Below are 23,564 nucleotides of genomic sequence, written 5' to 3'. Positions count from 1 at the left end.
CCTGTCGACTGTCACTCATTCAACGGGTGCTTTGAAGAGGCAACTAACTTCGAATTCGAGGGGTTATTCAGACTACCACTCAGGACTATCTTTTACAGTCCATACACGTGATTCAGGCTGCTTCTGTTCTATGGAAAAGTGACTGCGGTTGTCTGCCAAGAGTTGCCTGATAACTTGGACTATATTTGAACTCAATTAGATTACATTCACTTTTGGCGGACTGTGACAGCGACGTGACTATCAGAGACTAACTGGCAAGCAAAGGTGTGGGCTGACGGCGATCTCAAGCCCAGTCGCTGTCGTAAGCGGAGGTACTGATGTCGCAGCGAGTGACAAACGTGATCACCCACATAGTATAAGACATCTCACCATCTGTCTCTTATGAAAGCAAAGCGCTCCATTGTGCTGCATCTATAATAATAATAATTGCACACAAAAGAGAAATGGTATAAGCAAAATGCGAGGCTGGACAGAAAGATGAGAACCCATATGGATTGCGCCATGCCAGCGGTCAGCCGGTCGCTTGCGCATGTAAGCAGACACGCACACACACGCGCGCATACACATACGTACGCGCACTGTCATTGTAGCTTTTTGTTGAGGGCACGGCGCAGATGCCGCGTCTATCAGAGGTATGCGGCTGTCTCAACCATGGTCTCAACGCCGCTCACTAAAACAAGCATGGCCCCGCAGGGGAGCATCTGCAGCTTGCAGGCGTTGGTGAGTGGTGACATCACGGGTTCCCGAGCATCCGCAGGGACATCCCCGCAAGGGGATGATGGTGAACAGTGCATCACCACGGACCCGAGCACCTGCGCCTAGCCGCCTAGCCGTGCGTGGCATCGCCGTGTCCGGGGAAAAGGGGATCCTGGTGGTTGAGCCGATGCCGAGCGTTTGGACGTTTAAAGGGACACTGAGGAGAAATTGAAATTGGCTTGTATCGATAAAATACCAGCTCCTGATCACAAAAATGCCGCTCTTACTGAAAACAAAGCTCTTGTAAGGTAGAAAATAGCAAGAACCAAAACACAGGTATCGCCGCCACAGGCCAATCTCGCAAGTACAAGCGTGGCGACGTCATAGGACAAGAGACGCCACCTTGGAGGAATTTTCCTTCCTACATCTCCACGAATCTCTGAGGCTGACAAAGGAAGGTTGTGCGGTTCAGTTTTGAAGTAAGATTTGTTTTAAAACTGATAATGCACTTTTATCACACAAGGAAGGCAGACAAAAGAAAACCTGAATGTTGGAAGCAAAGAAAACCGATGCTTGGCAGCGCCACAAGCAGCCAGGAGAGAGTAGATATTTTATGGCGCTTCGCGTCTATGAGTTTTGCGTGCCCCGTGGTTTTGTTTTTGACGTTCCTCGATATACAAGCGCCGAACAGCAGAGGAAAACCAAGTGCCGCTTCAAGTGTTAGTTAAATTTCAAAGGAGCCTGTTAAGGCTGGTCAGATGATCGCCACAGTCGATAAAAAACTATGATTGCCCGATGGTCGGTGATCGTACAAGGCAGTTCGCAGTATAAAGAGCACTTGTGTTTTCGCACGCTCGCCCGGCGAAACATTCTCGGCAGCTGCTACACCGCACCGCTAGCCACCCGAAATCACGGAGTCTGCGTTTACATCACGTTTCACATCACTCCGTCCTATGATGTCATAAGAGTTCTCCGTGACGTGATAAGAGTTCTCGAGTTTGAATCGGAGCGGCGGGAAAAACTTTTTCAACTTCGAGTCCAAATTTCTTTGAAAGAAAATGCATCTTTTGCTCCCGATCAGATTTTCCCGATCGATCAGATTTTGCTAACAAAAAAATTTGATAGAGTTCTCTTCAGTGTCCCTTTAAGGCCCCTCGGCAGAGGCAACACACCACTTTGGCCCCAGCTTCCTGTAGACGCCACCTCTGGCCTGACCCGCCCGGGGGAAATCGGCAGTCGCCTTTTCCTCCCCTCCCCTCCATCTTTTACTTTCCTATCTCTGTCTCACAACTCTCCTATATCCTACTCACTTCTTGGTTTTTCCTTTTTTTCCTGGTGGCGAGGGTTAACCTTGTGTGACCAACTACCCTGAGTTGTGTCATATTTGATTATAGTTGCGGTGTACAGCTGGCATGGGCAGGACTTGCTTTCAAGTTCCTGTCCCGTCCCCTTGGACTCCGTGGTGGGTGGCTGGCACCATGACCGAATAACTACATTTTTTTGTGGCTCCACCCCTTTCAAAACCAGATCGCTCTCTCAAGAGAGGGCGGAACGAAGCAGCAGACTTTTTTGTCAAAAAGAAACCGACGCTCACCAAGTTTCATGTAATCCACAGTCAAAGCGATCAAAAACAAGCAAGAATAATTTCTCTATTCCTTGTGTCTAAATGTTTAACCGATACCTTGGGCCCTGGCTACAAGGTCTCGAAAATGGCCAGCGGTGACCTTCTCCTCGAACAGCGCGAGTTCATCCAGTGCTCGAAATTCTCAAACATTGCTTCTATAGGGGACGTCCTGGTCTCCATAACAGCACATCGATCACTAAACACTGTCCGTGGCGTCATCTCTGAAAATGACTTCATACACCTAACTTAAAAAGAAATGCTGGAAGGATTGTCCGACCAAAATGTCACAAATGTATACAGAATCAAAATCCGGTTAAGACAACAAAGAAATAGATACAAAACACTTGGTTCTAACATTTGACACAAGTACACTACCTGAATCCATCGAAGTAGGATACCTACAAGTAACTGTCAGGCACTATATTCTGAACCCACGAAGATGCTTCAATTGTCAAAAAAACTTGCGCAAAATGCGCTTCGAAGGATCACGTTTCTGAGGAATGTGACGTAGCCCTACGCTGCGCAAACTGTGAAGGAGACCATGCTGCATACTCGAGGGCATGTCCGTCCTGGAAGAAGGAAAAGGAGATAATCACCATAAAAACCAAAGAAATTTCATTTAGAGAAGCGAGAAGGTGATTTGCCTTCAACAACCAATTCTCCTTCACATCGAAATCCAGCTTCGCTGATGTGGTGCGCAGGGGCTTAGCACCACACAGGACTCTGGCCCCTACCGGGGCGGCTTCTACCGAGCCGATGGCAGGGCCATCCACGCCCCTGGCAGAGACAGCGAAGGCTGCTCTGTCACCCCGAAAGCAGGGAGCGCCGGTCCATGGGTCGGCATCCCGTACGATTTCCCCCTGTCGGGGGAGGTCTGAAACGCAAACACCCGTGGCGAAGCTGTGGTCCTCCAGCACCTCTCATGAGATGATGGACACAACTCCTCCCTCGCTCCCGCTGCAGCAGCGTCAAAGCTTTCTTGAGCGCAAAAAAAGCGATGAAGTCCTGGTAACAGGTTCAAAAGACCGACAAACCTAGTTTCTAAAACTTATCCTTAACTAGTCTACAATCATGGCATTTCTTGTTCACTGGAACTGCCCTGGACTTTTAAACAACTGCACTGAAGTAACAGATATTTTAAATTCATTCTCCCTGGTAGCACTGTGTCCCCAGGAGACTATAAATACATTCTTAAAAAGTATCAAGTCTTTCGATGTGACCGAGAGACCTCAAGCAGGCTCTCTGGAGGCGCTGCTATAGTTGTCCAGGGTGGTTTTGCTACTCGAAAAATTGACCTAAAAACCTCATATGAGGCAGTTGCTGTCACTGTCCTGGATTTTAAGACAATAACAATATGTTCCATATACATTGAACCTCACCTAACAGTCACACTTCACGATTTAAGAAGTCTTTTATTACAACTTCCGGAACCATATATTTTAGTTGGGGATTTTAATGCTCACTCCATTTTTTGGGGAATTGAACAAACGGATGTCAGAGGCCGGATTTTAGAAGATTTTATCCTTTGCAACAGCGTATGCCTCCTGAACACAGGGAAACAGACTTACTGTTCTCCAAGCAGTGGGAAAATGAGCTGCCTAGATTTATCTTTGTGTTCACCAAGTGTTTTTACTGATTTTAAACGGGATGTTCTTGACAACCTGTATGAGAGCGATCACATTTCTGTCATAATAAGCCTGTCATCCTCACCAACAGTTATCCCGACAAAACCACGCCAATGGAAGTTACATTTACCTAACTGGGAATTGTTTAGAGAACAGGCCAGTTTAGAGAATATTGCTTTAGAAAATCTCAACATACACGAAATAAATGACGCATTCACATCATGCATCCTTACTGCTGCACACTTATCAATCCCAAAATCATCAGGAGTGGTCCGTCAGAACCACAATGTGATACATTCACACGTGAATGCAAGGAAGCAAAAAAATAACGGCAAAATAAACCGAGGGCAGTCTTTCACAGATACCTAATACACGAGAACCTCATCCATTTCAAAAAGGCCAGAGCACAAGCACCATATATTCGGCGCAATGCCGAAAAAACATCCTGGAGAGCTCATGTGTCTTCTATAAATAGTTCAACCCCATCGAAGAAAATGTGGGAACAAGTTCGAAAATTAAATGGTAGCTACTCACCGTTCACAGTTCTTTTTTTGACAACACCCGGTACACAGACAAATATAGGAGAACAGACAGACATATTGGGGGAGCACTTTGCTGCAGTTTCAAGTTCATCACACTATCGCCAGTCATTTTTGAAATACAAAAGCACGGCTGAAAAACACAGGCTCCCAACAAGTGGAGGGGTAAATGAAAAATACAATTGTCTAATTACCCTCCAAGAAATAAAGTACTGTATGCCGGCAAAAAAACTACTCCAGGACACGACCAGATACACTACGAAATGCTTGCCCATCTTTCCCAGCTTGCCATAGAGGCACTCTTGAATTTTTTTAACAAAATATTCACAGAAGGAAAAATACCTAAGGAGTGGAAGAAAGCTGTCATAGTGCCACACCTGAAACCTGGGAAACCACCAACTTCCCCAAGTAGCTATAGGCCAATAGCCCTCACAAGCTGTCTCGCAAAATCTTTTGAAAGTGTCCTTAATATAAGATTAACATTTGTCTTTGAATCCCGTGAACTTCTTAGTGTCCATCAATGCGGTTATTAAAAGGAATGCTCAACGACAGACCATATAGTTCGCCTTGAAAACACAATAAGAGAAGCTTTTATACACAAACAGCGTTTTCTTGCCATTTTCTTCGATATGGAGAAAGCGTATGATACAACCTGGAGGTTTGGGATCTCCCGTGACCTAGCAGACCTAGGTATCCTCGGCAGGATGTTGAACTGCCTAAATGACTTCCTTTCCGACCGCTCATTTCAAGTATGCCTGGGATTAACCCTTTCCAGGAACTTTGTTCAAGAGAACGAGGTTCCTCAGGGGTGTATTTTAAGCACAGCACTGTTTTTTGTAAAGATGAATTCCATAAAGGAAATAATCCCAAAGTCCGGGATGTACTCAGTCTATTTTGACGACCTTCAAATAGCTTGTACATCATCCAATGTATCAACATGCGAGAAACTAACACAGTTTACAATAAACAAGCTAGAGACATGGGCAGACAAAAATGGATTCTAGTTCTCCACACAGAAAACAGTGGGCGCGCTGTTCTCACTAAAACGAGGTCTACAATCCAACCCCAGCTAAACAAAATCTAACTACATCTAAACAAAATCGAACTGCCTATAAAAAAAAGTAAAATTTCTGGGCATTATCTTTGACAAAAAGCTGACAAAATCGAACTGCCGATAAAAAAACAGTAAAATTTCTGGGCATTATCTTTGACAAAAAGCTGACATTCCTACCACATATTAATGCTCTAAAAAAGAAAGCCTCCCAGTCTTTGAACATACTTAAAGTACTTTCTCGGAAACACTGGGTTTCTGATAGGATGTGCCTTTTACAAATTTATCGGTCTGTTGTTCGTTCTACCTTAGACTACGGATGTATAGTTTACAGGTCAGCGAGACCTTCGTACCTGAAACGACTAGATCCAATACATAATTTAGGTTTGCATCTTTCCTCTGGTGCTTACAGAACGTCGCCCATAAATAGTCTTTATGTAGAAATCAACGAACCGTCACTTACTGATAGAACAACCATGCTCACATGCTCATACATTTTAAAAATCCGTTCACTGCCCAAACACCTATGTTACCCAATAGTCACAAAGTGCCCATCTAGAACATTGTTTAACAATAAACCGCTCCCTATCAGGCCACTCCCCCTGCGTTTTGAAGAGATGTACCAAAACCTCGGCGTACTAGATATATTAGCTGACATTGCTCGGAGACGAGATCCACTACCTCCATGGTACAATTTTTCTGCAATCTGTGATCTCCCTCTCACTCAGTTCAAACTCCACAACAACATATACTACAAGAATTCCTTGCACTCAAAGAAAAATAGTCGTTTTACGCAGTTTTATGCAGATGGTTCAGAAACTGACGTTTGCGTAGGAAGCGCAGTGGTCCGAGGGAAGTCGGAGAAAACAGTACGACTTCCACAGTGCTCGTCCATCTTCACTGCAGAATGTTACGCAGTCTGTGTTGCCGTAAAAAAAAATAGAAAACAAAAACCTCACCAACAGTATTATTTACAGATTCCCTCAGTATACTTTCAGCTCTGCACTTTAGAAAGATTCTTGGTGACATCATACTTAAGATAGTAACAGCGAGAGGTCGAGGACAAATAATAAAACTCTGCTGGGTTCCCAGCCATGTCGGAACAAGAGGCAACGAGAGGGCGGATTTCTGCGCTACTAAAGCTCGTGGCAAGGAAATAAAAAAAATTAAAAACCTTTTGGCGATTGCATGAACTTAGTACTGCGTAAATTAAGAGTAAAATGGCAGTTCACATGGAACGACGAACTGAATTATAAACTACACTTGGTAAAACCGGTTTTAGGTGAATATAAATCTTGTTCACCAGGAACGTTTTAAGGAAGTGATTTTATGCCGTCTCCGGATAGGCCACTCGCACCTTATGCACAACTTCCTACTAACAAAAGACAAATCTGTTTGCGAATGCGGAGATGATCTTACTGTTAATCACATTTTATTTTCATGTGTGCAACTGGAAACACTAAGAAAAAGTATTTTACCTAATTTTGTAATAAATGCATTCCTTTTCATCCAGCACTGCTCTTAGATGATAATGCCATTGTTAACATACCTTCCGTTTTTAGCTTTTTAAAAGAAACGGGTCTACTTGAAAACCTGTAAATTTTGAACCACTCGTTCGCTTTATTGCATGGTACACCTCAGCCACTTTCTCCTTCCTGAGAAGAAGGCTGAGGCTGTTTGATTAGTTGGGAGCCTCAGGTTCCTTGCACAGCCAAGGATAGCCGCTGAGGCTACCTGACCTTCTGTGGGGCTTTTACCATTAGCTATTTCCAGATTTCTTCTCTGTTTTTTACCAGGCAGTTCAATATTTTTAGGCCATCTACGCCATCGACAATTTTTCATATTCCTAAACATTCTACAGAAAACCATTTCTATACCTTGAGCTTGGCGCATAATGGCCTTAGCTGCCTATGTGCCATAAAACCCAACACAACACAGCACATAAAACAAGCATGGCCCTGGAGCCGTCTGCTATGAAGTGCGGCAGGCACCTTGCCCTACTTGCATGAGAAGAGAACTCTCCGGGAGGCTAGTGCAGCAGTGCAGAGGAACTTGTGCAGCATGAAGCCAAATCGGGTGCCGAAGTGCAGGTGGCGCTGACTGCACTGTCAAATCGAGTGCGAGAGTGCTGCACTTCCTGAACTGGTCGAGAAAGTGCAGCCAAATCAAGGAGACCTTTTATTTTCGTTCAAGGGACTTGAGAACCTAAGAAAAGAGCTCTTCACCCCAGCCTGCTTCTTGGAGAAAATGTACTTGTAGATTCTTTACAAGTATTAAGGTACTTGAAAGAAGCAAAAGTTTTTAAGCGAACTAACATTCTATGATTTAGACAGGCAGGGCAGAACGGTGGCTCTAAAGATTAGCATGGAGAAAACCAGAGTAATGTCAACAGTCTAGGAAGGGAACAGCAGTTCACAATTGGAAGCGAGGTGCTGGAAGTTGTAAAGGAATACTTTACTTAGGACAGGTAGTGACAGCTGATCCGGGTCAGGAGACGGAAATAACTAGAAGGACAAGAATGGGGTGCAGCGTATATGGCAGGTTCTCTCAGATCATGAATGGCAGTTTACCAGTGTCTCTCAAGAGGAAAGTGTACAACAGCTGTATCTTACCGGTACTCACCTATGGGGCAGAAACGTGGAGGCTAACTAGAGGGACAGAAGCTTAGTCCTCTACAAATTAACGGAGCGCGACACAGACGAAGCGAACACGCCGGGAACCAGGAATCAACTGTTGAACTCCGCACGTGGCCCCTAGTAGCCAGCGCGAGTGCATGTCACGAGCCGAGGCGGCGCAGTATGGCTCTCTCCTGTGGAGAGGAACGAGATTGGCTGTCAACAGCGCGGCATCCATGAGACATGCTTGCTGACTACGCAGACCGAGTCAGTGGAAGAACTGGGGCTTGAGATTTCTTGTTGGGTTGAAAGAGAAACATGCGGGATGTAGGCGGCTTCACGCAGTCGATGGCAATGATTTCTTCTTATCCAGAGTTTTCTCACCCCGCTGCTGGACGGGATAAGGGCCATCGTAGAGAGTGGTGAGCGAAGGCTTGATGATGTCTCGACGCAGAAAGACATATATGGACGTGGCGAGGTCTTTGCTCGCGAAGACTTTGTGAGTCGATGGACATGTGGGGTGGGTTGCAGGCACCTGAAGAGCAGGTGCGGTTGTTCAGTATAGGCAGGTAGAAAGATGTCCTCGTTACAGGCCGAAGTGAAGAACTCGCCTGGCAAACGGATGGTAGTCCCGTAGACCATTTCGGCCACCGTGCACTGAAGATCTTTAAAGGGTTGATCGAAGGCCGAGGAGCACTAAAGAAAGGGAATCGGGCCAAGAGGTGCGAGCTTCGCATGCAAAAAGGGCAGCCTTCAGCTGTCGGTGTAAGTGTTCAACCATGCCGTTCATGGAGGGATGATACGCAGTGATGTGAACATGGCGCATGCCAAGCAGAGATGTCGGGGCGGGAAACAAGGCGCACTCAAATTGGCGGCCGCGATCCATCGTCGCTACAGTAATGCAGTCGAAACGGGAAATCCATCCACTGACAAAAGTGGACGCCACTGTAGACGCCATGATATCGGGCAGCGGATAGGCTTTGGGCCACCGTGTGTAGCGGTCAACACACTTAAGGATGTATTGGAAGCCTCGTGATGGAGGAAGATGGCTAACAATGTCGACATGGACATGGTTGAAACGACAGTTGGGGGCATGAAAGGATGGTGAGGCGATCGCGTGTGGTGCATTGTTTTTGCATGCTGACATTGCAAGCACTCACGAGCCCAGCGACGCACATCTCGGTTGACGTTTGGCCAGACGAACCTAGACGTCACGAGCCGCTGCATAGCCTGAATGCCGGGTTGCTTGCATTGTGCAGCTTTTCAAAGACTTGGCGGCAGAACGCGGTGGGTACAAAAGGCCGAGGAGAACCATTGGAAACGTCGCACACGACAGCTGGAAAATATCCACAGGGAACCATTAGTCTTCACCTAAGGGCTTTGAGCAGTCTTGTTTTCTGCATGCCTGTACGAAGTGTTCAGGCCTCTATGTTGGGAAGAAGCTCTGCATACCAGAAGTAAGGACTGATACGTCAGCAGTTCACTTGCGGCATTGCTTTGCTAAGTAATTCAAGGGGTGGATTGCTGCAGTACAGTTTAAAGGGATGCCAAGGACAACTCCATCCAAATTTGTTCTTACTAAAAATTAGGTTGATATTTGCCCAGGTGCAAAAAACACATTATTTGGAGAGAATTGCACTTCATATTTACCCACCACAAGATTTAAACACTCGACATTTACATTGAGAACAGAAGGGAACAGTGCTGTAGCATAGCCTCTGGGGTCCACGCCCAAAATTTGTGTCAACACATGCAGTTTGCTTGTGAAATTAGCTGGTTATAAAGACAGCTGTATTTCGTTCTTACGGCATGAGCCATTCTATGGTGCCCGCTTGGAGCTGTCGTGGGGATGAATGAAGCCCATCCACTGTCACCCATCGAAGTGACCAGGGGGCAAAGATGAGACAACGAATGGAGGAGAGGGTGTGGTAGAAGGTAGGGAAGAAGTATTGGGAGAAAATGGAGGGATGCTATTGCCTACAAAGAGATTGGAAAAGGTAAACACAGCTCTGCAGCCCGCCTCTAGCTATCGGAGCTGCGTAGGGCATTGGTTATGTGAGGCAGTCTGGTTCTGTGTTTTTCTCCCCCGAATGGCTGCAGCTCGGAAACATAGTGCTCGAGGTGAGGGAGAAGCAAAATAACAAAGTGAAAAGCAGCGCTCACAGAGGGCACAGCAGCTGTCCTTTTATTACCCTTTTGTTAGTCCTCTAAAAAAATGTAAATGAAAGTGTGCAGGACAGAATTGTGACGGGCATTTGTGGTGTGTCTGTTGCATAGCAAAAAGCTTTCCGTGGCACTGTAGGCCACTCATGGGAGTTGGACACTTTGATACTTCCTGCTAGGAGAGCCTTCAGCAAACCTGTGTGCAGTTTATGCCATGAACTTCGAGTGCGGATAAGGCAGCTGTGGTGAAATAACTTGACATCCACCCAGGCTTTTTTTTCCTTTATTTTAGTCTAATGGGCAAAGTAGTGGCACTGAAAGAGATCAGGCTACAGCCCGAAGAAGGGACACCGTTCACAGCAATCAGAGAAGGTGAGCCTCTTCTGCACATGGCTGTAGTCTGTGCTGGTACTGGCATGCCACTAAACTCTCTGGCTTAAAAAGTTTGCGGCGATGAATAAATGTAGTCAAACCCCACCGCAGTAAAGTGTTTTTTGCTAAGGAAAAGGAAACTTTGAATGTTTTTTTTTTTCCTATGTAAGAAAGATGAGGCTGCCATTTTGTTTATTTTCACGCATCGTAGATGCCTGTGGAGTTCAATATTCTGTTTAGTGTCATGAAGAACGCCCGTTGAAATGGCGCCTCTGACATTCCTCATGAATTATCACGCATGATCCTGCACGTGAATCATTGCCGCATGCCTTGTACTGCTGGTTTTTCCTCCCGAATGTACAAAAAGGAGGCACTGAAGTGGATGGGAGTCAACGAACGAATAAAAATGACGCAGCAGTACGTAGCGAGGACTGCAGACATGAAACAAAACTTCGTAGCCATCTCTTTTTCATCACCTATGAACGTTTTGCTTTGCCTAATCTTAGCCGATCTGCAAAGTTTAAACAGTAACGGTTCTCTAGCTTGAAGGCTTAGCCTAAATACCAAAGTGAACACAGGTGTATACGTACTGCTCATCTTTTCCACTATCTCTGGCACCCCATTCTGGGCCCTTCTCTAATCACGTGCACTCATCGACGACCATGCAGCAGTGCAGCCATCACGTGCATGGAACACGCGCATGGAAGCAACTCTGCACATGAACGGTATAATGAATCCAAAGTGCTGTGATTGCATGGAAAACATGCAAAAAGCAAGCGACTGCTTCTTCCGTTCAATCGAAAGGCCTGTTTGGCAATATCTGTGAGGCGAGTTGCAATGCAATGGGAGTACTGTGAACATCGCGCCATAGTGAATTCCTTCTTGAGCGCAGTTTTTCACGGGTCCTGTGAATTTTGTTGTGGCACTGTCCATCTGTATTTGTTTCTGCTTGTGCGTGTGTATTTATTCTTATGGCAGTCAACATTTTTTTCCTTTACAGCATCCTTGTTGAGAGGTCTTAAACATGCCAACATTGTTACTCTTCATGACATAATTCATACCAAGGACACGCTGACATTTGTTTTTGAATATGTGGTAAGTTGTCCGTGCAGCCACATGTGTACATTGTTGAGATCTTTTTCATTGCTTCTCTTTTAGCACACTGACCTTAGCCAGTACCTTGAAAAGCACCCAGGTGGTTTAAACCCCAAGAATGTGAAGGTGGGAGATTTGTTGCCATTTTTCCCATGTTCGCTATGGTCACAAGGAATTGCATTTTGCATTTTCTCTTGCAGCTTTTCTTGTTCCAGCTTCTACGTGGCCTGTCATACTGTCATGAAAGACTCATTCTGCACAGGTATTCTTTTTTATGCACTACTACTGCGGACGTGACCGAGCATTGTTTCCGTCTTTGCAAACATTGGCACGCTCTTCAGCATTTGGCTCTCTGGGCAGCAAAATGCTTTGATAGGCTTTATAATGCAATGTTTTTAATTTTGTAATAGGGAAATAAAAATCTCGAAGTATGCAGTCATCATTTCGCTTGGTTTTTGAGCGGATGGCTATGTTGTTTGTGAGGCTACGAAATGCCGTAGGCAAGCGCCATAGGCAAGCTGTCTGGCAGTGCAGGATTCCCCACCTCGTGCCGAAGTATCAGTGTTTTATTTGCCATACGTGGAAGCCAGATGGAAATGTGGTTTCCGCAAGCATGCTGCTGCCCAGATCGAGACAACGCTTATTCTTCTGGCAGACGTGAGATTGCACTACCAGTACCTCTTTGCAAAATGCTACTTTTTTGGTTCACCTTCGCTGGAGATGATGAGAATTTCAAATTAATTGTGACTGAATCAGGCAAGTAGCCAAACGGAGTGTACAATCACGAGATGCAGGCAGAGAATCTTGAAACATGGACATGAGGAAGCTGAACTAACTGGAGTGTACAATGAAGCAAAAGCACATCAAACGCTCCATGCTGGCGATAGCTTGAGACGGGTAGGGTTGACGTCACATCCCATATTGTCGGAGCTTTCACAGGTGGCCGCTAGCTGCAGTGGTATGAGAAATATTCATTAAAATAATTGCTTTCTCAATGCCACACCGATCATTCTGGCCAGAATTCTTAACGGCGAATTTTTTGTTCACTATTCCTTTAAACGGATACTGAGGCGGTTTTCAGATGGGCTGACCTACTATGGTTCTGAAGTAGACCCACTGTTGATCACGTCTGTGAAGTTATTTTTTCGACTTTGGCTAAAACACTGGTGCAGTCACCAATTGAAAGCACGGTGTTCAAATCTCTGGTGCCCCGAGCAAGCGCATGGGAGGAGAACAGCAGAGACGGAAGCCTCGTACATGCCGGCCTATGTGATATCACGTTGAGGAGCAGAAAATACTTGAGCAACCCGAGCAGGCTTTCAGCGCGCGTTGTTTCTTATGTTGCGTGCGTTCTTCCTCATGCTGTGTGTGTTGTGAACGTACAAAACATGTCAGCTGAGCTTTGAGTGCCACATTCAACACGAGGTACTGCTCTGCGTTTGGGTGCACAAACAACTACCAGCGCCTGTGACATCGTCTTCCAAAGCAACTGCGGCCTCGATTGTGTCATTTTCCACTGTTTCCCACAAGATAAAAAAGCTCGCAGTGCAGAGGGTCGCTGCTGTGAAGAGGAAAAATTTCAAGCCAACCAAAGGAAGCATACTCTGCCCGAAGCACTTTCATCAGAGCAGCTGCATGCATAGTTTGTCCCTAATGCAATCTCTAGGGCTTGCTGTGAAAAAAAAGCACCGTGAGACCATGGCACGGTTCCTTCGATTTTTTGCCGTATTTGAAAAAGCGTGTTGCCACTGCCAAGAAGCGTTTCTATTAAAAGAGGTAACATGAGGTAAAGGCTTCAACTTTTAATCCTAATTTCATTACTTTGCGACAGTTCAAGGCCCATTTGTGTGCGGAGCTTTGCGTGAAGTGTTGACAGTGATCGGTCCGCGGAGAGTGAACCTGTGGTGGGACGGACTGACAGCTTCAGCGTGTTGCTGCATTTGCGTCTCTCCTTTTTTCTCGCAAGGGTACACACTACAGGCCTGTGTGCTAATCGTCGTGTAACCCATCAGTGGCACGATTATTTGCATGCAGACAGGCTATCGAGAAGAGCCCATTGCTGTGTTAGAGGTCGTGGTGGCTCTGTGAGATGTTTTCCCACATGGCACACTCCTGACGTGCTCATGGCACCCCTGCAGAAGCTCAGGCTTCCGTTTGTCTCCTGAGCACAGGCGCGGCCAAACCTCAGGGTCATGCTGAGCGAGATTTGGCTCGATGCGTCCAAGCATTGCAAGCATCAAAGCTGTTCATATGCGGCATCTTGTTTTTCCATCTGTTGCTTCCTCGTCACTAATAACAGTTATGTGATTAAAATGAAAACGGTCAGCAGAAGTCTGTCTGGTTTGGGATGCAAATTCAAGTGGAAATGAACGCCAACCACGTTCTTGTAAGAAAGCACATTTTGGGTCCTTTCTGTTGCTTCTTCAAGGTGCAGGTGCGGGCGAGTTGCTGCGTGGCTTTTAAACACACACATAGTTGACCGCTGGGTCACTGAACTTAAACTGTGGATCTAGGAAGAGGGAATGGTTCTGAGGGAGCGATTACTGTAAAACCTTGTTGATTCGGACATAAAGGGAGTGGGAAAAACGTCCAAATTATCGGAATGTCAAATTATCAAATGGCTTCTCGAAATTGCCAAAAACCGTCCGCGTGAAAGCAAAATTTATTTAGTGGGAACCAGGGCAGTTGTTATCTCCTTCTAAGATGAAAACTGCTCGACAGCAGCGATTTCTGTCAAATGTTTCAATTTGTACATGCTGTCGGGAGTGGCGAAATCAGAACTATTTGACAATGGTAATGGTTTCCTTCGGCTTCATTCAATGTCCAAAATGGCAGTGCTGCAGCTTCTTCTCATATGTCCTTGCATGTGAAGAGTTTTCACCGCATAAACAGCGAACCGCTTGTGATTGGCGCGGAGTTTTGGTGCGCTGGAAGAACGGAAATGTGACTCGTATGGAAGTGAGGGAAGTGCGCACATTGGTGCTGGCGCGGCAAGACGCCTTTGAAAAGCAAATTGAACAAGATTAGCAACAAGGCAGTCATTGTACCAAACGCTGTGCAGTGAAGCTCTGAAAACGAAACTATGTGGCCGGACTCCCTCTTGGCCTATCAACGAGAACCTGCCGACCGGAAACTCAGTTGCCTTTGTGCACACATCACAGGGGCATGGGACACAATCTAACATGCAATTCAGGCCTGTAGACTAATATCCGGGTGCTTGTTTGTCGAACATGTTATATCGACCCGACGTCCCTTCAGGGGATCGTCCGAATTAACCGATGTGAGCCCTGTGGCATCCGAATAAATGAGCTTCCAACACCATAGACTTGCATGGGCGTTTGGTGGGACTCCGGTGGCAGTCCAAATTCCCCAATTAACGGGGTCGAGTTAGCGAGCTTTTACTGTAATATTTTTTGGTGTCTGCTGAATGTGCCACGGCTGAAGCAGCAGCCTTGTGCATGAATTTGGCTTGGTTTCCAGCTCAATAGCTCCGGAAAAGTCTATCCTGTGGTCACATGCTTCGCAGTGTTTGGCTTCATTCTTTCCGTGAAACGTTTTGTTTCCCCAGCGTACAATGCCCTGCTTTAGCATGGTATTTTGTGCACGCCTTGGGCCTTTTCTGTAGAATGAGGGTTTTTCGGGTGGGGCAGGTGGTGCCTGATGGTGGTATGGTGGTAGCTTGAGTATTGTTTGCACCCCTTTCTTTCCAAGAATATGAATCGAGGCTTCACTTACATTTTTTACACATGCAATGCATATGTGCCTTTCCCGCTGGCGCATGCTTGGGATAGGCGTGGAATTGTTTTGGTAGCATCTTTCTTGGTTTCATTACTTAGTTTCAGATGATACGTTGAACGAGCGAACTGGGGTGTCCTTTTCTTTGGAGGTCAGCAACAAAATAGCCGCCATAATCGCTTTTACAACACTGCGGCAAGCTGTGACCTGCACTCAACGGAGTGCCGTATCCATATCGTCAGGTTCTCCGGTCCTCAGTGTGTCGTCATGACCTGTTGACCAATCAGAGGTGGTGGCATGGCCCCACAACGTGCTCCCCAGAGCTGGCTGCATATTACTGCGAAAATTTTCTAAGGACGATTATTATACTTCCTAATATGAAATTTGAGCGCTGCTCTACCTGGTTTGGTGGCGCGAACGGCAGATTCCTCTCAGCGGCAAAAAGCTTGTTCTTCGGCGATGCGAACGACAAGGCCCTCCTGGCAGGGATGCTTAGCTGCTGCTTCGGCGGTGCGCACCTCTGGATTCTGGCGTCGGCAGCGCTGAGCCTCTGCTTGGGCAGCTCGTTTAGCAGCAGTGGTACTCAAAGCATTTCCACTAGTTGTGTCACTCATTCATCAGAAAGAACTGGCTGAGGTTATTAAGGCAAAGGCCATACTTGCCCCATAAAGCGAACGCTCATCTGTGTGAGTGATAACACTCGCTGGTACCAGTAAAGATCTGGGGCCTGTGTACTTTTTTCGGCAAAGCCTAATCAAGAACCGCATAACAGCATGCAACACGCTCACACGGTCTTAAATAGCGAACTCCAAAACTTCTAGAAGCGGGTGGCAGTGGTGAGAGTTGGAGGAGGGGCCGCAGCATGCGTTCAGCTGTATCTCCCTCCCGCAGTGTGTCTCTCCCGCATATACCGGCCTGTGCAGACCTCTAGCACCGAGTATAAAGTTATGTTTTGTAGCTTTCCTTGAATCTGAAGCCTGTGTTGTGCTGTTTTAAGTATTCCAGTTCAGTGTTTGTGCGCGCCGACCAATTTTCCCACGGCCGCCAAGGGTTTCCGAGGTGGGCCCAGCAGGGTACCAAGCTGCTTTCATGGGCGAAGCCTCTGCCGCGGGGAATGGGAGAGTCCAAGGCGGCTTCTCTGTTGTAGTTTTCGCTGTGGTAGGCACTGGCGCCGGTTACCCCGAATTCTCGTTCGCTCGTCCCGCGGCCGACCGGAAGCTGTTTGTTTTCGGCCTGGTTGCTCGGTGGTGGTAGCGGGCTCTTGGTTCTGGAATGCGGCCGTTCTCCAAACGGCCTGGCTTCGGATGTTTGAGGCAGCAACGATCGTCTCAGCGTCCACCAGCTCTCCTCCGGGCTCGCTGTGAAGCCTGGCCTGCGTCTACAAGGCTGTCTTTTCTTTCTAGTTATTTTCAAATTTTACATTTTTTAGTTTAAGTTATTCTAACCCTGCTCGGTCTTTTCCAAAGAGACAGCGTGTGCTCACTCTGGAAGCGACACTGCGAAATATGGAAGGGGTGTTCCTTACATATTAAGCTGGCAAAATTACTCCCTGCGCGTTAGCCAGAGTTAGTTCTGCCGTGGGCGCAAGTTGTAACGAGGCGCTGGGCTCTGTTGTTGAGCCTTGCCTCTCGGTGCGGCTGCCTGCTGGCGGGGGAGGGTGTTCTCCACCGGCCACTCGTTCCCTCTGTCAAAGTAGGGTTTGAGATCACAGACATGCACCGGTCCGCCGGTCGGTCTTAGCGTCAAGTCCGCCAGCCTGTAGATGAGAGAGGAGAGTTTCTCCCGAACTACATATGGTCCGGTCCATTTTGGCGCCAGAGAAACAGAGAATTTTTTACTGGCGTCGCTCAGGACATGATTGCGCCTCAACATCAGGTCACCCGGTTTGTAGTGAATTTCCCGGTGAGAGCGATCATACTGCGCCTTCTGCTGGGCCCGAGCAGTGCTCAGATTCGGGCGACCTTTGTGTAAAGCGAATGAAATGAACGGCGGCGCAAACAAGGAGACTAACAAGAAAGAGACACCATGCGCACACTACTGTATCGGATCGCTTCATGCAGGGATGCGACACATCAGTAGCTAGGCCAGAAAAGACGCCTGGTCCTTTATCACGCATAGATTTATAGCTGCGACTGCAGCGAGGGAAAGGGAAAGGAAGAAGGGGCGTTGGCACGTTATCAGGCTGCTTGCTTGATAGCCATATCTGATACATCTTCTTTCCTCTGTGAAAAGATCAGTTTTGACAATGCTCTAAGAAATTTGCCGAAACTCGTGATCATAAGTCAGCCGTTTAGGTTCCAGGCGTGGCCGGGTTGTCCAGCGTGGAATGGCTGGCATGCTTGATCCAGTAGCTGCACTTGATGCTGTGAGCTGAGTGCTTGTGGCAAGTCCATCACGTGGCTCACCTTGACCATCGGCGGTACCAGGACTTGAGGTTCTGCTAGGCTCAGAGTGGATGTCCGCCTCGTCGTCGCTGTCATCGGTGACGTTGTAGTGCTCTTGGGTTCGCAGCAAATGTTGCCTATTCCGCCTTAGAAGACGGTCGTTGTCCGTTCTCACGATGTGCGATCGTGGAGCCACCTTCTGGAGAACCATCGCTTTGCGCGACCATTGGCGGCCGTCACGAACCCGCACCGTGTCTCCTTGCTGCAGTGGAGGCAGTAGTTTGCCCTTGGACGACTGGCGGTGCTTGACTACCGGGCGCTCCTTTTCGATGCTGCATTCAGGCAGAGTAGTGCGCAGCCGACGACCCTGCAACAGTTCTCCCGGTGATTGTCCGTTCTCTAATGGGGACGCGCGATAGGATAAAAGACCCATCCAGAAGTCGTCACGAGCCTCTGCAGTTTTCTTCATAATGCGCTTCACTATTTGTACTCCTTTCTCGGCCAGACCATTCGACCGCGGAAATTCAGGGCTCGAAGTAATATGGACAAAGTCATAGCGCCGTGCAAACTCCGCGAACTCTTGGGAAGCAAACTGAGGTCCGTTGTCGGTACACACTTGGGCAGGAATTCCGTACCGCGCAAAAATAGTCGCAACCTTCGTAACGACTTCGCGCGCCGTGGTGACGGCGAGTTTCTCAACGTCTGGAAAGTTTGAATGCGCATCAAACACCACTACGTACATGTCACCAGCGAAATGAAAAAGGTCGATTCCCACCCGGTGCCATGGCACCTTGGGTGTTGGCCACAAAATAAAAGGCTCAGATGCTTGCTTGTAGGCGTACTTTTGGCATGCGCTGCATTTGCGAATGAGCGTTTCAATGGCACTGCCCATTCCTGGCCAGAAGATCAGGCCCCGAGCTCTGGCTTTACTTTTATTCAGCCCAAGATGTCCCGCGTGCAACTTCTGCAGCATCTCCACTCTCATTGTCCTCGGTAAGACAATTTTGCATCCTTTCAGCAGTATTCCATCAATTTCCGATAGTTCTGCTGCAAATGGCTTTAACTCTCCTTCAATCTTAGTTCCTTGTGCCACCTGCTCCAAGACTTTGCTCAAGTATGGATCCGCTAAAGTCTCACTTTGCAGGCGCCGTTTTGTTGGTGTGCTTACTATGCTTGAGAGGACCTGTACAGCATGAACGTCGACGTCTTCGGTTGACTCCAGGACGGCACGAAGGGCAGGAGCACGGGACAGCATGTCCGCCAACAGCAGGTCCTTGCCAGGAATAAACTGCAGTTCATAGTCGTAACGAAGAAGACGAATAAAGAAACGTTGCAGCCTTGGTGGCATATCTCCGATTGCCTTTTTCGCGATTGCCAGCAAAGGTCTGTGATCCGTTTCAATGACAATCCTGCGGCCATATACCAGCTGGTGAAACTTTTCGCATGCGAAAACAATGCCCAGGGTTTCTTTCTCGATTTGCGAGTACCGTGTTTTGCTGTCGGTGAGCGCTCGCGAAGCGTACATGACTGGGCGCCACTCACTGCCATGCTTCTGCAACAATGCTGCGCCTAACCCTAGCCCGGATGTGTCAGCCGAAATTTTGGTTTCTTTCTTCGCATCGAAGAAGGCCAGCACAGGAGGCGTTGTTAATGCTTCGCAGACCTCTTTCCACTCACGCTCATGAGCCGAACTCCAGTCAAAAACGACGTTCTCCTTCACCAACTGCGAAGTAGGGACGTTTTATCGCTCAGTCGAGGCACGTACTTGCGGAAATAGTTAACGACTCCAAGCATCCTGCGTACTGCATTTTTGTCATTCGGCTGTGGCATAGCCTGAATGCTTGAAATTAGATCAGAACTCGGCAGTATGCCATGTTCACTGATGACGTCTCCAAGAAATGTTATTTTCTTCACACCGAAGGCACACTTCTCACGGTTGAACTGTAAGACCAGCTTCATCTGCCCTTCTCAGTGCTGCTCGCAAGCGCTCATCATGCTGCTGCTTGCTGTTGCCACAGATTAGCACGTCGTCAACGTATACATGAACCCCTGGCAGGCCGTCGAAGATCTCTGTGAGCGTCTTCTGGAAGACCTCACTAGCAGACGAAATACCGAAAGGGAGCCGAAGGAATCGGTAGCGGCCGAACGGAGTCGCAAACGTGCATATCCGCGACGTGGCTTCATCTAACGGTATCTGGTGGAATCCGGAGTTGGCGTCAAGGCGGGAAAACAGTCGCGCCCCTGACAATTCGCACTCAATGTCTTCACGTCCGGGCATAGGGTAGTGCTCACGCATGATGTGCTTGTTAATTTCTCTTGGGTCCATGCACACCCGGAGGCTTCCATTCTTTTTGCGAACTATGACCAAGGGACTTACCCATTCGGTGGGCTCGTCTACCCTTTTGATGATAGACGCCTTCTCCATGCGGTTGAGCTCTTCACGTAGTGGTTCTCTTAGTGAGAAGGGTACCCTCCTAGCTGGTTGTACCACTGGAACTGCACCGGGCCACAGGACCATCTTGTAGTGTCGTTTGACGCAGCCGGTTCCACTGAAAAGGTGCGAGGCCGTTTGCTCTGGTGTTTCATGCCCATTTTGCTTGTTAACGGCATCGACAACTGTTGGGATGAGGCTAAATTGCAGGCACGTGTTAAAGCCAAGGATTGCTTGTCGGCCCTTTTTCACGATAAAAAAATCCGTGTCGTGCTTGGCTTTGTTCAAGAGCAGTGATGCTGTGGCGACACCCACGTGCTTGATAACGCTGCCATTGTAGGCAGTAAGAACCGCTGTACTCTTGCGCAGGGGCGTTGTACTGCAGATGCGTCGAAAGCTGCTGAGGGGAAGAAGGTTTGCCTGGGAGCCCGTGTCAACTTTGAAACTGATGACGCATCCGGCAATCTGGCCTTGCATTGTCCAATCTAGCCCTGCTTGCCTGTTGACACCACATATGCTGATGTCCAAAACCTGGAAGTTTTCATCGCTTTCTACCTCTTCCTGTATTTGGTTGACTTGGCGACTTCTGCAGCACAACGAGAAATGATTCATTCTGTTGCAAGTGTAGCAGCGCTTCCCGTAAGCTGGACATTTTCGCGGCGCGTGCGCCTGGTTGCACTGCTTACATCGAATCCGCCTTTCTTTACCAGGCTGGTTTCTTACGGCGTAGTCAACGTGGACGTCGCCTTTGGACCAGGTAGCATTTTGCTGCGCGGCAATCTCCGCTGCCTTACACATCTGTTCTGCTTTCTGCATTGTGAGACTCTTATCTCGTAGCATTTTTTCTCTGAGCGGGGTACTATTAGTGCCGAAAACAATCTGGTCTCGTACCATGGATACTTCAAGGCCACCAAAATTGCAGAGCTTAGCTTGCGTTCTAAGGTCTCGTGCAAAGGGCTCAAATGGCTCGGACTCACCTTGCACCCGCATACGAAATACGTGCCTCTCGTAGACTTCGTTTTCTTTTTCGTCGAAGTAAGTGCCAAATTTCTTGAGCAGTGTGTCGTAATCATCTTTGGACTCATCTTTCGCATAGCTGAAGTTGTAGATGTCCAGTGCCTCGTCGCCGGCAGCACTTAGAAGGATCGCTGCTTTGACCGCTGCTGACCTTGGGGTGGCGGTCGACGTCGCTGTCAGGAACAGTTGCAGCTTCTGCTTGAATATTAGCCAGTTTCTTCTGACATTCCCAGTCAACTGAAGTGGTCCCGGCGGTTTCACGATGTCCATTGCTTCGGCTGCTTGAAAAATCCAGCTGGACACACCGAGCCACTTCTGACACCATGTATCGATCGCTTCATGCAGAGACGCGACACATCAGTAGCTAGGCCAGAAAAGACGCCTGGTCCTTTATTACGCATAGATTTATAGCTGCGACTGCAGCGAGGGAAAGGGAAAGGAAGAAGGGGCGTTGGCACGCTATCAGGCCGCTTGCTTGATAGCCATATCTGATACAACTACCAACTGTTTATTGCGCGGAAAGGTGGCACATTTAAACATTCAGCTCAAGAATGTGACATCGCATTATCGCTCCGAACCCAGCACGTGGAAAAAAAGCATCAACATCAGGAAAACTAAGAAAATTTAACCCCTGCAGAAAAAAGTAACAGATTCTGAAAAAAGGAATTAAACTAAAAGGAGGGGGCCATCTCTTAGCAAAAGCAGTGTCACACAATCATAGCAATAGCAGAGTCATACGTGAGAAGCAAAACCAGTTAGATAGTAAAAAACTAATAAATAACAATCGTTGCAAAAGCAGAGTCAAGCAAATGAAGCAAAAGCAGTCAGAAACCGAAAAGCAACAAACACTAAAAAGATAAACCCAATAAAAAAAATTCTAAAAAAGAAAAGGAGGGCTGAACAGTCGCACTGAACCTGATGCCACAAAAAACTATGAAGAAATGAAACTTCATTTCTACGGAGGAATATCGAAAAGTCGCTAACACAAGTGCTTCCCTTCTTTTTAATCATAAAAGCCTCAAGAATGTTGCGTGCCTCCTGATCGCGACTCCTGCCCAGAATCCTTATTTCGTTAAGCTTTGGCTTACACTTGCATTCTTTACAATGAGGAGGCAAATTCGACCCGCCTCCATTTTCTAGCGATTTCTCATGCTTCCGTGCCCTGTCGTTAATGCAGTGACACGTCTGGCCAATATAGACCCTTCCACACGTCAGCGGAATTTCATACACTACTCCGACGGCGCAGGATACGAAATTCTTGCTGTGCCTCTTTTGTGCCCCTCTCAACGTGCATGGAATCACCACCTTGAAGGACTCGTGTGTATCCTTCTCGGAGGGGATATATCTCGGCAGGATGCCATCTCAGTCGAGCAGATAGGAATCCATCGCGCCCAGAGCATTACCAGCTGTGTTCGAGCGCCCCGCACAGACAATACCAGTTGCCTCCATGTGCGCCGCGGCCCCGCCGCCTGGCTCCTTGAGCCCGTTGAACACTTTCCGACAAAATGTATCCTCCCGCTGTGCCTCCAATAGCTCCTTTCTGCTGAAAACGCTCACCACTGAACTGACGAATTCCAAGTGGTTCACGCTTTCGCCCTGGGAAGGTGGGTAGTCCCTTCCCTCGGGGCGTTGGGTGAGCTTCGCGGTAGTCGCGCTGCTCCGGCTGTCGAGCGCGGCGGAGTGGGCAGTGGTGTTACTTCCCACGCCGTGAACGGGCGCGTGCGAAAGAGCGTCCGCCGCCACGTTGTTCTTACCCCCTCCTGTAGCGCACGGTGAAGTTGTAACACTGGAGGAGTAGCGCCCATCGCGCTAGGCGTCCGCTCGGCTCGCCTAGGCGCCTCAGCCACGTGAGTGCCATGTGATCAGTCTCAATCACGAAGGCGACTTCGTTGACGTAATAGTCGAACTTCTGCAGAGCGAAGATAATCGCGACACATTCCTTTTCTGTCACGGAATAGTTTCTGTCTGCGGGGGTTTATGATCGGCTGACGAACACCACCGGACTCAAGCTACCTTCGTGCTCTTGAAGCAGGACTGCTCCTAAGCCCAGGAAGGGCCGCTGCTGTGGCTGAGTGGTTATGGCGCTCAGCTGCTGGCCCGAAAGACGCGGGTTCGATCTCGGCCACGGTGGTTGAATTTCTATGGAGGCGAAATTCTAGAGGCCTGTGCACTGTGTGATGTCAGTGCACGTTAAAGGACCCCAGGTGGTTGAAATTT

The 23,564-nt window shown here is 47.9% G+C and overlaps 2 protein-coding genes across 9 annotated transcripts in view; one reads left to right on the top strand and one right to left on the bottom strand.

Annotated features, from left to right (window-relative positions):
- The window catches only part of LOC144109669 (cyclin-dependent kinase 14-like), a 223,840-nt gene that overhangs the window by 131,396 nt on the left and 68,880 nt on the right, over nt 1–23,564 (top strand). For all 8 annotated transcript variants that reach the window (XM_077642475.1, XM_077642503.1, XM_077642508.1 and 5 more), the window contains 4 exons: nt 10,606–10,685; nt 11,686–11,780; nt 11,844–11,906; nt 11,981–12,042. In XM_077642475.1, coding sequence (XP_077498601.1) covers nt 10,606–10,685; nt 11,686–11,780; nt 11,844–11,906; nt 11,981–12,042 — 300 coding nt within the window. The remainder of the gene's footprint in view (nt 1–10,605; nt 10,686–11,685; nt 11,781–11,843; nt 11,907–11,980; nt 12,043–23,564) is intronic.
- LOC144113381 (uncharacterized) lies at nt 17,766–21,617 on the bottom strand. Its single transcript, XM_077646429.1, has 4 exons — nt 21,308–21,617; nt 20,277–20,395; nt 19,068–19,187; nt 17,766–18,266 (listed from the first exon to the last, which is right to left on the bottom strand). Exons 1-4 carry the CDS (start codon nt 21,615–21,617, stop codon nt 17,766–17,768), a joined length of 1,050 nt encoding a protein of 349 aa, XP_077502555.1.

This window comes from Amblyomma americanum, chromosome 1 (genome assembly GCF_052857255.1).
Source record: "Amblyomma americanum isolate KBUSLIRL-KWMA chromosome 1, ASM5285725v1, whole genome shotgun sequence".
Classification (NCBI taxonomy): Eukaryota; Metazoa; Arthropoda; class Arachnida; order Ixodida; family Ixodidae; genus Amblyomma; species Amblyomma americanum.
The sequence above is the reverse complement of the archived record's forward strand: the minus strand, read 5'-3'. Positions and strand labels throughout refer to the sequence as shown.

Coding starts and splice junctions, on each gene's coding strand:
- LOC144113381 (XM_077646429.1), bottom strand. CDS start 21,617: ATGGACATCGTGAAACCGCCGGGACCACTTCAGTTGACTGGGAATGTC. Junction 19,188..20,276: donor TAGACGAGCCCACCGAATGG/GTAAGTCCCTTG, acceptor TATGAACTGCAG/TTTATTCCTGGCAAGGACCT. Junction 18,267..19,067: donor TACAGGTCCTCTCAAGCATA/GTAAGCACACCA, acceptor GAACTGTTGCAG/GGTCGTCGGCTGCGCACTAC.